We start from the raw sequence: 14,913 nt of genomic DNA, 5'->3' as shown, positions 1-14,913 counted from the left end.
CCTGAACCCTTGAAAATGATTTCAATAGTCTAGCAAGGTTAGAACCAACAACATTTTTTAGAAGCAATTTGCTTCTAAATTTTAAAATTCCTTTGCTTACATTTTAAAATTGTTTTATAACCAACTTACTTTTAACTTTTGAGTACTCATGCACACTACTGTTAATAATTAAAACATTGATTGCAATTAAAAAAGTAATTAAAATTTCACATTTATAACTATAGTCTAAATGCAAACCAAAGAGTAGACCAAGTGCAAAATGGTAATAAGGTGACAAAACTGAGAAGATGTGATGTGACGAGAGTGATAGACAAGGAATAAAGGAGTGTTATTGAAGATTCAACCCAAAAAAACTTGGAAGAGGGAATCAAAAGACAATGATAAGTTCTACGAGTCAACAGCCTGAAAAAATTGCAGACTACATTTACTTAAACCAGCACCCATACAACCACTGTATTACATTCTGAGACATGCATGTTGTTTGTTTATTTTTGTTTATTGCTTAACTATACTTATATAGTAAAACTTACTCTGAATAAAATAAGAAATTACTGAATTTAGCTCAGTAACAATTCATACTAAAAAAATAATTAAGAATAATTAAATAATTACCTTTGGCATATGACACTGTTCAGTCAGTAATTTAAGAATACACCTTGGTGGTTTTTCAATTAATTCTAAACATGAGGTATTATCTGTGAATTGTATATGTGAAAACTGAATATCTTCTTGTCGGTACTGAAAACAGAATATTAACATAATCCTATAACCAAAATAAACCTACAACTTAAATGGATTTACTAACAATTATCAATTATTAAAATATTACAAGTGCATATAAACAAATGATTAACAATAATTAATTAATCATTACTTACAAGTAGTAGTTACATAAAATGAAAGTATATACGAGGTGTTACCCAAAAGTGCAGGGAATTTGAATTTCGCGCGCCAACCATTGCTGGTACGACCTGCTGCCGCTAGATGTAGCTAACAGAACTCTTTGTGAATCAGTGTTTCAACAGCTCTGATGGTGAGAGGCTGCACTGTTGACTTTCGTGCGGTTGTGTAACGTTGTGTTTTACTGCTTCGGCGAAGTTCTAAATGCAGATTTTAAAGAGCAAAGAACCTGCAACAAGCGCAATACCGGAAAACATCACAAAAGGGCGAGAGGCTATTGTTGCAGATCGTAGACAAACAACCCATGATGTTTGTGCAATCGTACAAATGTCATATGGGTCCGTGCAACGCATCTTGTCGGACAATTCGAATATGAGACATGTTGCTGCAAAATTCGTACTGAGACTCTTGAACAGCGACCAGAAACAAAATCGTGTAGCTGTCTGTTGTGAATTGAAAAATTCAGCAAGAGATGACCCTAACTTCATCTCCAACATTATAACCAGTGATGAGACTTGGGTGTACTAAGACCCAAACTGTACTGATGACCCTGAAACTAAGCAGCAGTCGTCGCAGTGGAAGTCGTCAAGTTCACCGCGGCCAAAAAAAGCATGCCAAGTTCGCAGCAACATGAAGTCCATGATTGTTTTTTTGACATCAAAGGAATTCCTTATCCATAAGGAATTTATTCCTCTTGGTCAAACAAGTCAATGGGATGTTCTATTGTGAAGTTTTGAAGTGGTTACATGAAAGCATTAGGCGCAAACGTTCAGATCTGTGGGTAACAACAGCTGGGTTCTGCACCATGACAACGCACTCGTGCACACATCGCTAGCCGTTCAGAATTTCTTGGCTTCCAAAAAGACGGTAGTGATTCCCCACCCACCCTGTCCTTGCCCCGTGCGATTTTTTTCTCTTTCCGAAAATAAAATTTCAATTAAAGGCCGTCGTTTTAACATAATTGAGGAGATTCAGGAAGAAATGCAGAACGTGCTTCGAACACTTACACCTGCAGACTTCCAGGGATGCATGATATTATGGGAATAATGCTGGGATCACTGTATCAATGCCCAAGGGGATTACTTTGAAGGAGACAGTGGAAATTATAAGTTATGGTAAGCTATTTTATTTTTATGGTAAAATTCCCTGAACTTTTGGGTAGCACCTCGTATACTCATTAATTTAGTCAAATTGTAAAACTCACATATAAAAAGAAACACGATACTAATAAAATTATTCTGTGCAGATTACTAAAATGTATTACTTCCAAAATATACAGCAATACATTTTAGATGTAACAGAATTTTTAGATTATGATAATTTAAATGATTTGGAAAATCACCCAGTTTTAAACTATATAAAGTTTGTTTTGACACAAGTTTATTTAACACAATAATATGTTAGCTAATAATGAAACTTAATTGTTTTAGTAGGATTCATGGTACTTATGTATTAGCCCATCAACCATAACCATAATGATCCTGTAACTTTAAAATTCTTCAAAGTTATGGGATCATTAACATATTTTACATATTAAAAATATAAGTATTATTGCTTATAATTATAGATATAAATTAACCAAACTTAAGCTATACTTGCTTGAATCGCCAACTTCAAATAATTAACAGTAATGTTTTTATTGGTTATTTAAATAATAAATAATTTCAATAATTACTAAATTTATTATATTTAAATACTCAAAACATTACTGTGTTAATTAATCCAGGTTAGCGAGCAAGCATAGGTTAAGTTTGGTTAAATTATGTTTATAAAATAAATAAATATAAATGGTTATAAAAATGGTAATATAATGGTTATATCGGGTGATATTAACAATAACCCAAAAGTTTGCAATTTATTGGTCAATGGGCTAATACATAAATACCGGATACACTACTGAAATTATCATATAGAGACAATGGGGTTTCTAACATCATGCTGCCTCATTTTTTCATATTCCTTACTCCATCTTTAATTTTTCAATAATTTAAGCCTCATTTCACACCAGCCATCATTTTTATCCTTTAGCATCCTACTTTCCTTTTCCTTAAACTGAGGCTTTCTGTTCCACATTTGAAGTCTATTCCTCAAAAACGGTCATTTGACTTTCTAATAGGAGAAAGTAAATGTAATGAAGTAAAACCTAATGAACTTCCGAATGAAGCTTTTTTTAAGCATTTATAACAAATGTTATTACTAATGTTTTTCAAGTGAAGTCATTTATTTAAAAGTATAAAATAAGTGAAGAATGAATAATTATACTATAATGTAAAATAACTTACAATCTCTTGTTCCAAAGCAAAAACATAATGATTAAAGAATTTATGAAGTTTCTCATTTGTATAGTTAATACAAAGTTGCTCAAATGAGTTTGTTGCAAAGTTTTCAAAGCCAAAGATATCAAGAACTCCAAGAAAGCGGGAAGAGTCAAGACCAGGATTAGTACAAGTATTTATGTGATTAACAAGCCACGCAAATGTCCTTGAATATAAAGCTTTTGCCATAGCATGACGGTTTTCTTTTGCCTAGAAAAAGAATTAAGTAATACATTAATTAAAAAAAATTTTATTGCTAATGATGAATTATTAAAAATTATAATTGCCAATCTCAAAGGCAAAGTGGTAGCATTTCAGCCTTTCATCCAGAGGTCCTGGGTTCGAATCCCAGTGAGGCATGGCATTTTTCATATGCTACAAAATTCCATTTCCATGTTCCATTCTTCAAGTTTATGTGGTAATATAAAAAAAATAAATAAATAATAGTAATATTATTTATTGTTTGAAAATAATGTAAAATTAACGTCAATGTTGTTAAACTAAAAATATGTATATGATACATGCTAAAAATTTAAGCATAAAATAATAGTGAGGGAACTTGATCGTTTTTGATAATCTTTTGAATTAAATATTTCATAATATTAATCATTTTAACTCACCCTATACTCAATACTAGTCACTAAAGGGGATGGTAGAAAAAGAGACGTAAAACAATGCCAACATGTTGATTTTATTTATTTACTTTTTGGGGATAAAATATAGTATTATTATACACAAAACTGTTTTGTTATACTTGTACAGTGGTCTGATTCATAATACAGTGTAATTTATTATTGTAAATTATTATCAGTGTAAATTATTATTCCTGTATTATTTGTTTTTTTTTTTTTTGTATTATTATTAATCTTACATACAATTAAAATCATCATAGTATTACACAGTCTAAAGGCAGTTATAAAGTGATATTGTGTGTATCCTTACTAACTGTTGCAATAAATATATGAACTAAAAAGTAGTTAGTTACTGGGTAAAATAGTAATCTGTATCCCCTACAACCTGATTATTACAGGACACATGGACATCAGTACATAAGTTCATGACGAACTCATGTTCTTAAAATTTAGCAGATTTAGCAAAGCTCACTCTTAAAACTATTATCAGACTTTCATAGGTATAAAAGTCATGTATAGCAAAAATAAGATCTTTTATTGTAAAATGAATGTAGTGATAATTTTTAAATGATTCAATGATTCTATATAAAACTTCTGAATTTGTTAGGCTTATTAAGAATTGAAATTTTGTAGGTTAAAGTTGAAAGTGTTAGATAAATGAGAAATAGTAAAATGTTTTCTGGTCTCTAGAGAAGTCAATTTTCCATTTCATAATGTGCTTATAGTTTTACATGGATTAGTATTTCTTGTTTTAAAGTTTTCTCAAGTAATTATGAGCTGTGTAACTGAATTCCTTCCTATCTCCATAAGTGTGTCATTTTATAATGTTCATCTCAACACAATTCTATAATAAATAAATTTATTTGGTTTTTTCTTTTAAATATCCTCAACTGATTTTTTTTATTATATTATATTCAAAATAATTAAAGTGTGTTTTCTTTACTATAGAATGAAATTATTTTATTGGTAACATAGATTGAGTTATCTATTTTTATGTTTTTATTATTCATCTATTTTTATGATCAAAGATGAACTCAGAAATACTTGAAAACTGTGTAATCATGGTCAGAATTCTAACTCAGAACCTTCCAAATGACAGGCAGAGATTCTACCACTTTGTACCTTGCAGGACATAGGAGTGGCAGACCATGTTAAAATTAAAGTAATATATGTTCCAACAAAAAATTTTAATCATTTTTTCAGCCACATGTGGTAGGAGTTTGAAAAATGAATAAAACTGTAAATCAGACAGTAAAATATACTTTATACAATTAAAAGTAAAATTTTAATAGATATTTATTTTCTTATAATAATAATTTTATTCTGATATGGAGAAGTATGTATCATTAAAATCAATAGATTACCTCTTGTAGTTTTAATGGTATTTCTGTAATATTTCCTCGTACATTTATTTGTCGTAAAAGAGCGACTTGGATAACATCATCTAACTGTAATCCTAATAAACTAGCAACTGTATTTAATACTTTATGATCTTCCTCTGTTAATTTACAACGTTCACCATCTATATCCTAAAATCAAGATAAAAACAAATCATTTTTATTAAAATAAAATTTTTTTGAACTTGACTTTTATCAATTTTTGTGCTGTTCATCAAAGCTGGATTCTATAAAATTATAAAGATAAACCTGTGCTTGGAAAGGCCTGTAAAGTATGCATCAATACATTAAACTTATACATTAAATTTTAATCCCTTCTCTCAGCAAATCTTGTTTTTTTCTTCCTTTTTGCTTCCCTACATTTTATTAAAAGATTAACAGGACAAAAATAAGAATTTATAGTTTCTCAAAATTTTTGTCAAAATATTTGTTTTCTTGAAATATCAAGAGGGCTCTCTTCAATTGGTGTAAACCAGTATTACAAATTTTCACATTCAAATTATTTTTATCTAAATCCCTTACCTATAAAACACCATTTTTTTAAAAACAAATAATAACAGTTAAAAAAATGTATACTTTTCCTGTAATTCAACTATTTAAAAAATGCATTTATATTTGCTCATTTTGTAATGAATGAATGAATCCAATTAAATAAAGTACACACTACAATTCTTTTTTTATGAAGTATAGTATATTTTAATGAAAACAATAATTTCACTACATTTACAGTAATTAGTGCACTGCTCAGTGGAGGAAGAGTATAACAGGGAATGTGTATGTTTTTAAAATATTCTATAAAACTTTTATTATAAAATTTGTAATAAAAGTTTTATATTAATTAAAAATAAATAAATAATTAAATACGCCTTCCCTTAATTACTTCTATTAAAATATCAACCTTAGTCAGTCACATAATTCTAACAATTATCTGCTATACCTGGAAACAAACTATATGTTGATTCATGATTTCTCAAAAATAAAAATGAAAGATTATCAATAAGCTATTAAATAATCCTCCAAAGTAATGGAGGATTCATTAACTGGTATCAGTACTTATTTGAGTAAAATTCTACTACAACATTTCAAATTCTACAACATTTCTTGTTCAGCCCTTAAAAAATTGACCTAATAACAAGACTAGAACTTGATTAACCTTGATTATTTAAAGAAATCAATAGCAAAATAAATGTCATTAGATATGTCCCTGCAAAAGAGTTAATGTACAAATTCAATAAACAATAATCATATGATCTTAAAGTATGGAACTCAAAAGTAAAATCAAAGTTAAAATAGAAGAAAAATAGGAAAACTTCAAAGTGTAATTGTTTACTTATTCAAAAGAGGAACATATAATAAATTTAAAAAATTTCACCTCAAACATTGTATTTCCCAGCCACAGAATAGCAGATAAGACACTAAATATTCCATCACACATGTTTAAAGGTATTCTTAAAACGTTAAATGCAAGTCGCAATGCATCAAATTTTCTAGCATCACTCACACCATCAATACGAATACAACCAGACTGATTAAGATAATTATAAAATTCAGGAGGTTTCAGTTTAAACTGTTCTGCCAAATCCTTGTTTCCCTATAAAAAAGAAGAAGGAAAAATAAACATTTATTTTCAGTAATTAAAAATTTACTTATCTAAATTAACTTTAATTATTAATTTATATGATTTTTTTCTTTATATATCACTACTTCCATTTCTTTAAATAAGATTGTATGATAAAACAAGTACCACATATGAAAATATCAAAGCTATTAAAAATTTAACAAGCACAAAAAAAACAATAACACCATCAATCAAGCATTCTTAGATGAGTAGATACAATCGTGGTTATGCCAGCAATATGGAATATATATGCAATATATGGAAATTATTCACAATAATTTCAAAATAAAAAAATAAATATAAATTAACTGAAAATGCCTGTAACCTGAATCAAGAAAAATGTGCATTTTTGTTAACTTTTACAGTATCATATAAATCAGTTAACTGCTCAGTTTACTGCAAACTCTGAACAAGACTGTAGATTCCTTGTAATCATAATAATTCTGAAATACAATCATTATATTTCTGAAAGGAAATAATATGCACTTCAGAATTGTTACTAACTGAACCCTTACAATATAATTCTTAAAATGATACACAATAATTCTTTTTTGGTATAGTCTAATATACAAAGTAACAAGAGCTTGCTTGAGTTTATTTCTTATTGAGGTTTATTACACACGTATATTATAAACATGTCTTGTTAATTTTAATGGTCTATAAGATGCATTTTTTAGGTACTACACCTTCTTTTACAGAGATATTAATAGTTTTAAATGAGAAATGTTTAATTATAATGACCAACTTGAATATAATATGCAATATTATCAAATTAACATCCTGATTACCTGAAACATAAAAAATCCAAGTAAAAAAGTTCTGAATTATCTTTAAACAAACCCATAAAAGTCCAGAGAATTTATTTTAAGTGAAATCTCAGTAACGTGAAAACAAATATTGCAAAATGTTAAATCAGAGTATGGTTTGTACAAACCAGTTCAATGTGATTTTAAAAGCAAGTGACAAATGCAAACTAAGCCAAAAAAAATTGGAGTAAACTCACTACGATAACATGGATGCTAAATAATCATTATTAGAGAAAAAAGCGAAGACGTTCTGATGAGGTACAGTGCAAGAAAGAGGATGAAATGGAAATTGATGAAAAAGAAATGGTAGGAGTATGAAGAAGACAACAAACACCAGTACTCACTAACAAAAGTAAATATTATGCTTGTGATCTACAACTGAATTTTTATTTAATTCTATTTTAAGAAATATTTCACAACTTTTTACTACATTATTATTTAAATTCAGAACTGCAACAGGTAAAAATGCTACTAATCTAATGGTTGAAAAACACTTTGTAAAATTAGGCACAATTTGTAATTTTTAATAAAATTATTTCAAATTATTTTTCACTGTTCCTGGAGTTTTTAATTCACTAAGACTTCACTATGAAATGTATAAAAAAATAAAATAATCAGAGATGTCTTACCTTTGCACCTTCAACCAGTTGATAAAATACATGGTAATTACGTTCACCTGGACTTTGAAATGTTATTCTTGATTGTTCAAGGAGATAGTCTTGTATAATGCAACCTTTAATCATCCACTTACTGTCAAAACAAACTTGCATGAATTTCCCAAACCTACTTGAATTGTCATTACGTACAGTCTTTGCATTACCTATATAATAAACAAACGAGGAAAAAGAGTTATAGATTTTCATTTAGTAATATTAATAACAAATATTGCAAAAGATTCAATAAATTAATCCTATAGGAATTTTTGAAAAAAATAATAAATTTTCAGGAGAGTATACAGGTAGTCAAAAGGTGTAGCCACAGAAAACACCTCACTGTGTAGAATGTGTTTATTATATAAGCAAACATTAACTTCTTTTATTAATAAATAAATATAACTTGGCTCATATAATGGAATTTTATATTTACTTTTGTCATTGAGTATTTGATTCATGAATTTTTTTTTAATTTCACCAAAATCAGACATGCACAATAGAAATGTAAGTTTCATAACGTTTTATATTTTATCATGACTCCCAAGTGTAGTAAAACAGTACTCATTGTGTATTATGCTTTTGGCCAAAGCTTTTAATTAATAAACAAAATAAATAATTCTTAAACAAACTGTATGTATTTAGCTTTCAGTAAATAACTGTCCTCTTCAACATGTCAATAACTTGCATTTCCAAGTGGTAGTTTAACAAACTGACATAAAAATTTTTTTTTTGGGCTACCATTTATTTCTGCTTCACTTTTTTCTCTTTTTTTAATTCAAACAAAATACCAGGTATGGGAAACTAAGGATATAACAGAACTGCAACCACTCTATCATTAGCGACGGTACATTAATACTACTTAGAATGATTACGGGAAAAATAAGAGACAAAGCTATCTTGATTACATACAGTTACACAAGATATCTCCAAGAGTAACTATGAAAGTAAAACAAACACTTATCAGGATATTAAAAGCCTTCAATTTTCTTCACTAATGGTTATTATACATACCATGTAAATAACTATTTATTTATACAATTAACCCGCAGAACAAACAGGTAATATAATCACAACCACTATAAGTGTAGTAGATATTATGAATTAGAAATCTCTTAAAACTTATATAGACTGACTTAACTTACAAAAGCATAAAAATAGCAATAAAAATAATTATTGTCAGTTTTAGGGAAACAACAACAAAAAATGAGCACAATGTAATGTACATATATAAAAATAGCAATATAATATATATATATATATATATAGCAATACATAATATGTTGTTTGGACAGCGATAGAGTTATATCTCAGAACAGCAAAGGAATTAAAAATTAAAAATTTTTTTGAGAGTACTATTTATTTAAAAAAAAGCATAAATCTAATTTTTTTGCTTATTAAAAATTTTCAATTATTTTTTTACAAAAACATTTATTTACTGAAATATAAATTATACATTATTACACTGCTGATTATAATAATCTTGGATATTAAAATTTCAGTGAGAAGAATGGTGCTGTATGCTTGAAAAAAATAAAGAGATATATCTGGTTCTGTTGAACTTAATTTTAAGTGCAAATTTGGGTCAAGGTTCAGTTCATTATGAAATTTATTATTAACTGCTACCATAGCAGAAAATCCAGTTTCACAATGATGAAATCAAAAATAATAATGCTTTTGGACAGTTATGGATATTCATTTGTAACCATTAGCCAAAATTTACAAAACTGTAATTTAGTAGATTCAATTTTCAAACTTCCATCGCAAGATCCTTCTACCAAAGATTTTGTTTCATAGTCAGTTAGGATTCCAGGAATATCTAATGTGAAAGGGTTTCATATCCATAGGAATTCAGAATAATCTTCTTTAAAATATTTTTTAAATGTTTCAGCGAGCATTAGGCAATGGCATTTTATATTACTGATATTATCTTCCATTTTAATTTAGTGTATTGTCAAAATTTTCCAAATTTGAAAAAGACTGAAGGTTTTCATTCAAATATTTACATTATTCATTATTTGACTTTTTTTATGTATGACTTTATTCTGTCATCTGTTGAAAATCAATTTGTTTCACCTTGCAAAGTTATTGCCTCAATGACTATGTATATAATATATATATATAAAATAGACATTTAAAAATCATACAACTATGATTTTATAATTCAATGCACAACAGGGTCTAACTAAAACAAGTTAATGATTTCATGAACTTATTCATTTTAAATTATTCAAATTTCATTGTAAAAACCAATAATGCTAAAAATGAAGTGCAATTTTTAAGTGAAAATTTGGAAATATTTTGCAATGGACGACATATAATTTTTATATACGCTATAATTAATAAAAAATAATGAATATATTGAAGTCTTGAATAAAAGATTCATTAAAAAATAATAAAAATAAAATAATATAACAAGTTGGAAAAATAAAAATTAAAACAATGTTGTTCTTTTAATTAAAGAAAACTGTATGCAGTAACATAGTCTAATAAACTACTCACCAAATGCCTCCAAGATTGTATTAGCTTCAAGTATTTGTTGTTCAACCCATGTACTAACATTACTTGTCACAGAACAAAGATATTGCAAAATGAATTTAGTTGTTTCTGTCTTCCCAGCACCACTTTCACCAGATATAACACAAGACTGATTTTGAATTTGTGTTTGAAGACTTTTATATGCAGCCTCAGCAAGAGCAAAGACATGAGGTTCTAAGGTTCCCATTTTTTGGCCATGATATTGAAATACATGGTCCTGAAAAAAAGAAAATAACTTAATGAGTTAATTTATCTAAAATTAAACAATATATATGTCATGCGAATTTAAGTAATAATAATAAATAAAGTTTCTGTATCATAAGAATTGCACCAGTGACAACTCTTCTTCAGATAATCATCTAATCTAATTGTCTAGTTGACCTAGCCAGAATTCTTTAGCAGTCTTACTGAGTATCTACAGGATTTTTTTTTTGTTTCTGACAGATATTTTGTTTACTTTATTCCTATATATATGTGAATAATAATTTTATATTTTGTTATAAATAATTTTTTTTTTTTATTAGATGACTAATTCACTACAAAAGCTCAAGGCTTATTATGCCCGGGAATGTGATATGAAATGTTTGTGTAGCGTTTGAAAAATGCGAAGCCAAATAAACTCTCAACCTTCCACTTAATACTGAAGATGATATGTGTCTGTCAGAGTGGTATGTTTTAAATTTCCATATTCATGTAAGTATTTGATAGTTTTCAGAATGGATACCTGGAAAATTATCACAAATATCAATAGTGCTGTATAGTCCTGTGCGCAATTGACGCACTAAAAAAATTTCTGATCAACAATAATAAGCAAGGTACTATTTTTTTAATGAATACTTCGTAGCACGGAACCACTTTCATGATATGCAATCTTGCATAACAAATGTACATCTCGTATTGCCTAAACAAACATTTGAAGGTGTTACTTCATGAATAGCCCATTTCTTTTTTAAACCCCACATTTTTAATCGGTGATAAAAGTAGTTTATAAATTCAAAACCATTTCACTTAAAATTAACACATACTGATTTAAAATAAAAAGGTCGTGTGTACTTATGTATACATGTAAGAAGTTATACTTCTTTGGCGTGAATAAAAAAATAAGTTTTTTACTCATTCAAACAAATTTAAACTGAGGCAACGATCTATAGACGACATTAAAAACCATGAATAAAAGTTTGAATAAATAACAAATTAAATAATATTTACTTTACACAGTTTTTTTTTACAGAGTTTAAAAAGTATTGAAGTGTTCGTTGTCATATAAAACAAAAAAGTTCATCGAATATATTTCGATTAGTTTAGTTCCATTAATTCTTCGGATGACGATTGAATAGGCACGAGGGTTATCAGCAGCTTATGATATGAAAAAAATATGATACAAATAGTTTTATTTTATAATATTGTATTTTATTAAAAATTTTGTTTTTGGTAAATTAAAAATTATTCAAGCAAAATCAAGAATTTATCTGATGTGAGTTATTAAAAAATATAATTTTACCCATAAAAAATAATACTTACATAAATATAACCTCAAATCTTGATACACAATTTTCACAAAAAAATATAAATAAAGTTTTATGAATATGAACAACAACAATATTCACAGTTTAAAATATCCGTCTTCAGAAATCCGTGTATATAAATACAAATATAAATATATATTTATTACGACTCAATATCTATTATATTTTACAACACGAGCTAATCACTTAATTGCATTGAACGATTCTCTGAATTAGACACTACATGCAAGTGCGAACAAACTGATCCACTTGGGCTTGCGCAAACTTCATGGTGTGTTACATCGGCGCGCGCAACTTCCGTAACTAGCTGAAAATACACTTAGTTTCTGCTAACCCGCTAAAAGAAGTATAATTTCAATAAATGCATTTAACAATATAAAATTAAAAGTAAAATGCAATACTTTTTTAAAAACTCGTAGTTTTTTTGAACAATAATCTAAAGTGTAATTCCTCCCTAATGGTGAAAAAATAAATAAAATAAATTTTATCTTTTGACACGTGTGTAAATTAAATTTGATTTTATTTCTCTAACTATATAAAATTATCATATTTTTATTTTAGAAATTCCACGTCACAACAATTTATAACCCCACATACAACTGAATCTTGACCTATCTTAAAGTCCAATCGTTATTAAGTAAATATAAATTGTGCTCCAAAACACTATTTTGAGTTCTCAAAGTAGTAAGAAGAATGTAATAATTTTTTTTTTTAAATTAGATATTCCATTAAGTATAAGATAAATATTTTTTAATACAATTCGCAACTTTTCAGATTGATCATAATCGAATGTACGAGTATTAGTAAATTTTTTAAACAATAACAGGATTTTACCAGAAATTTTAATTTTTACCTGAACTTTGGCCAGTCAAGATGTCCAAGGGTTGTACTGTTTTTTAAATTTGTAATTATTATCTAATTGTATATATAAAAGTTTTTTTTTTTTTTTTAATTTCTTCACAAAGCTTCTTTTATTTCATTATTTTTTTATTTATTTAACATTTTTATATATTTTTATTAATCCCATGATAATCACCGACGAGGACTGTTTTACAGTCAAAATGCGCATTGAGTATTTTTACTTTTTATTTGAATAAATAGCTCTTCGACCAAATTTTTAGATATTTTATTCCATTAACTGTTTAGGATAGTTCATTCTATGTAAATAATATGACTGTGAGATTTTTTAAAAAATTGTTAATTGTTAAGAGATTGATTTAAGAGATTTTTTTACATTCAGTATCCTAACGGAAGAATAAAAAAAGCCTAAAAACGTATTTGAGATATGAGCATATACAGTTACGTAAACGAACACTGGTTAAAATGTAATTTTAAACAACCTGTATTAGACCAACGAAGGGAAGAGTACGCTTAATCTAAGAGTTCAACCTATTATGTTATACCATATCACTTGCCACCTATAAACTCTGACCAATTTATTATTTTTTTTTTTTCTGTCTTCTTTTGTATAAAAACTTTGAAATATTTCTCCAGGTTTATTCCCTGACACGGGAAATAGGACAAGTTTCTTTCTCTCAACGAAAAACATAAAATTTGAAAGAAAAAACGTTTTTCCATATAATACTCTAACTTAAGGATTCAGAGAGCAGCTGAGGTTCATACAAGTGTCACATACCGGTGACGCACAAAGAACTTCACAACTTTAAAAGCATATAAAAATCTATCTAGATAACTTACAGATTCGGTTTAGGTCTCATTTCATGGCAAAATAAATCAAGTTTTGATTCATGTAGTTCATTAAAACCGAATTCGGCCACCAGCGCTGTCACCAGTTTCGTTAAAAATGGATACGTTTACTGGCGCGGAACGTGCTCGCTATATATTTTGGTTTCAGCTCTACTTTGCAGTCAGCAACAGTTCATCGTAATTTTCGTAGAGTTACGGTAGGGAGCCTTCTAGTAAGCATACAATTAACTCTTGGCATCACCAAACCTTCGTCGAGACAGGTTATTTTGTTAAACATACAAAATCACTACGCGTCCCTGAAGCTGCTGTGGAACAACTTAAAGAAAGCTTTGCACGTAGTCCGAAGAAATCAACTCGACGTGCGTTACGTGTGAATGGCATTCCGTAAACGGCTGTTTGGCGCGTATTACGTAAACGATTATATTTGAAGCTATACAAACAAACCGTGGTTCAACATATTCCAGATGACGACAAAATTGCTCAGCAGCAGTTTGACGTAGAAATGATGGATAGAACTGCAGGCAACACATTTTTAGAAATATAATTTTTAGCGATGAGTCTACATTTCACATCAGCGGCAAGGTGAACACCCATAACTGCTGAATATGGGGTAGTGAAAACCTTCACGAAACTTTGTAGCACATTCATGATATCCTTAAGGTCAACTTTTTTTGTTCCTAAGCAAACAAGATATTGCGGCCTGTTCTTCTTGTAGGAGGCAACCGTAAATGGTATCATTTATCTGCATATGCTTCAAAATTTTCTAATTTCTCAGTTAGACAATGATGACCAAGATGGACGCCACTACTATCAGCAAGAAGGGG

The 14,913-nt window shown here is 28.3% G+C and overlaps 1 protein-coding gene across 1 annotated transcript in view; it reads right to left on the bottom strand.

The window, feature by feature from the left end:
* The window catches only part of Myo81F (unconventional myosin 81F), a 457,375-nt gene that overhangs the window by 64,529 nt on the left and 377,933 nt on the right, over positions 1–14,913 (bottom strand). Inside the window, exons 4-9 of the mRNA XM_075366639.1 lie at positions 10,821–11,073; positions 8,298–8,488; positions 6,617–6,835; positions 5,212–5,376; positions 3,183–3,425; positions 613–738 (exon numbers count right to left, since the gene is read on the bottom strand). Of these exons, the coding sequence (XP_075222754.1) occupies positions 613–738; positions 3,183–3,425; positions 5,212–5,376; positions 6,617–6,835; positions 8,298–8,488; positions 10,821–11,073 (1,197 nt within the window). The remainder of the gene's footprint in view (positions 1–612; positions 739–3,182; positions 3,426–5,211; positions 5,377–6,616; positions 6,836–8,297; positions 8,489–10,820; positions 11,074–14,913) is intronic.

Source organism: Lycorma delicatula, chromosome 5, assembly GCF_047948215.1.
Source record: "Lycorma delicatula isolate Av1 chromosome 5, ASM4794821v1, whole genome shotgun sequence".
Lineage (NCBI taxonomy): Eukaryota > Metazoa > Arthropoda > Insecta > Hemiptera > Fulgoridae > Lycorma > Lycorma delicatula.
This window is presented reverse-complemented; position numbering and strand designations above follow the sequence as displayed.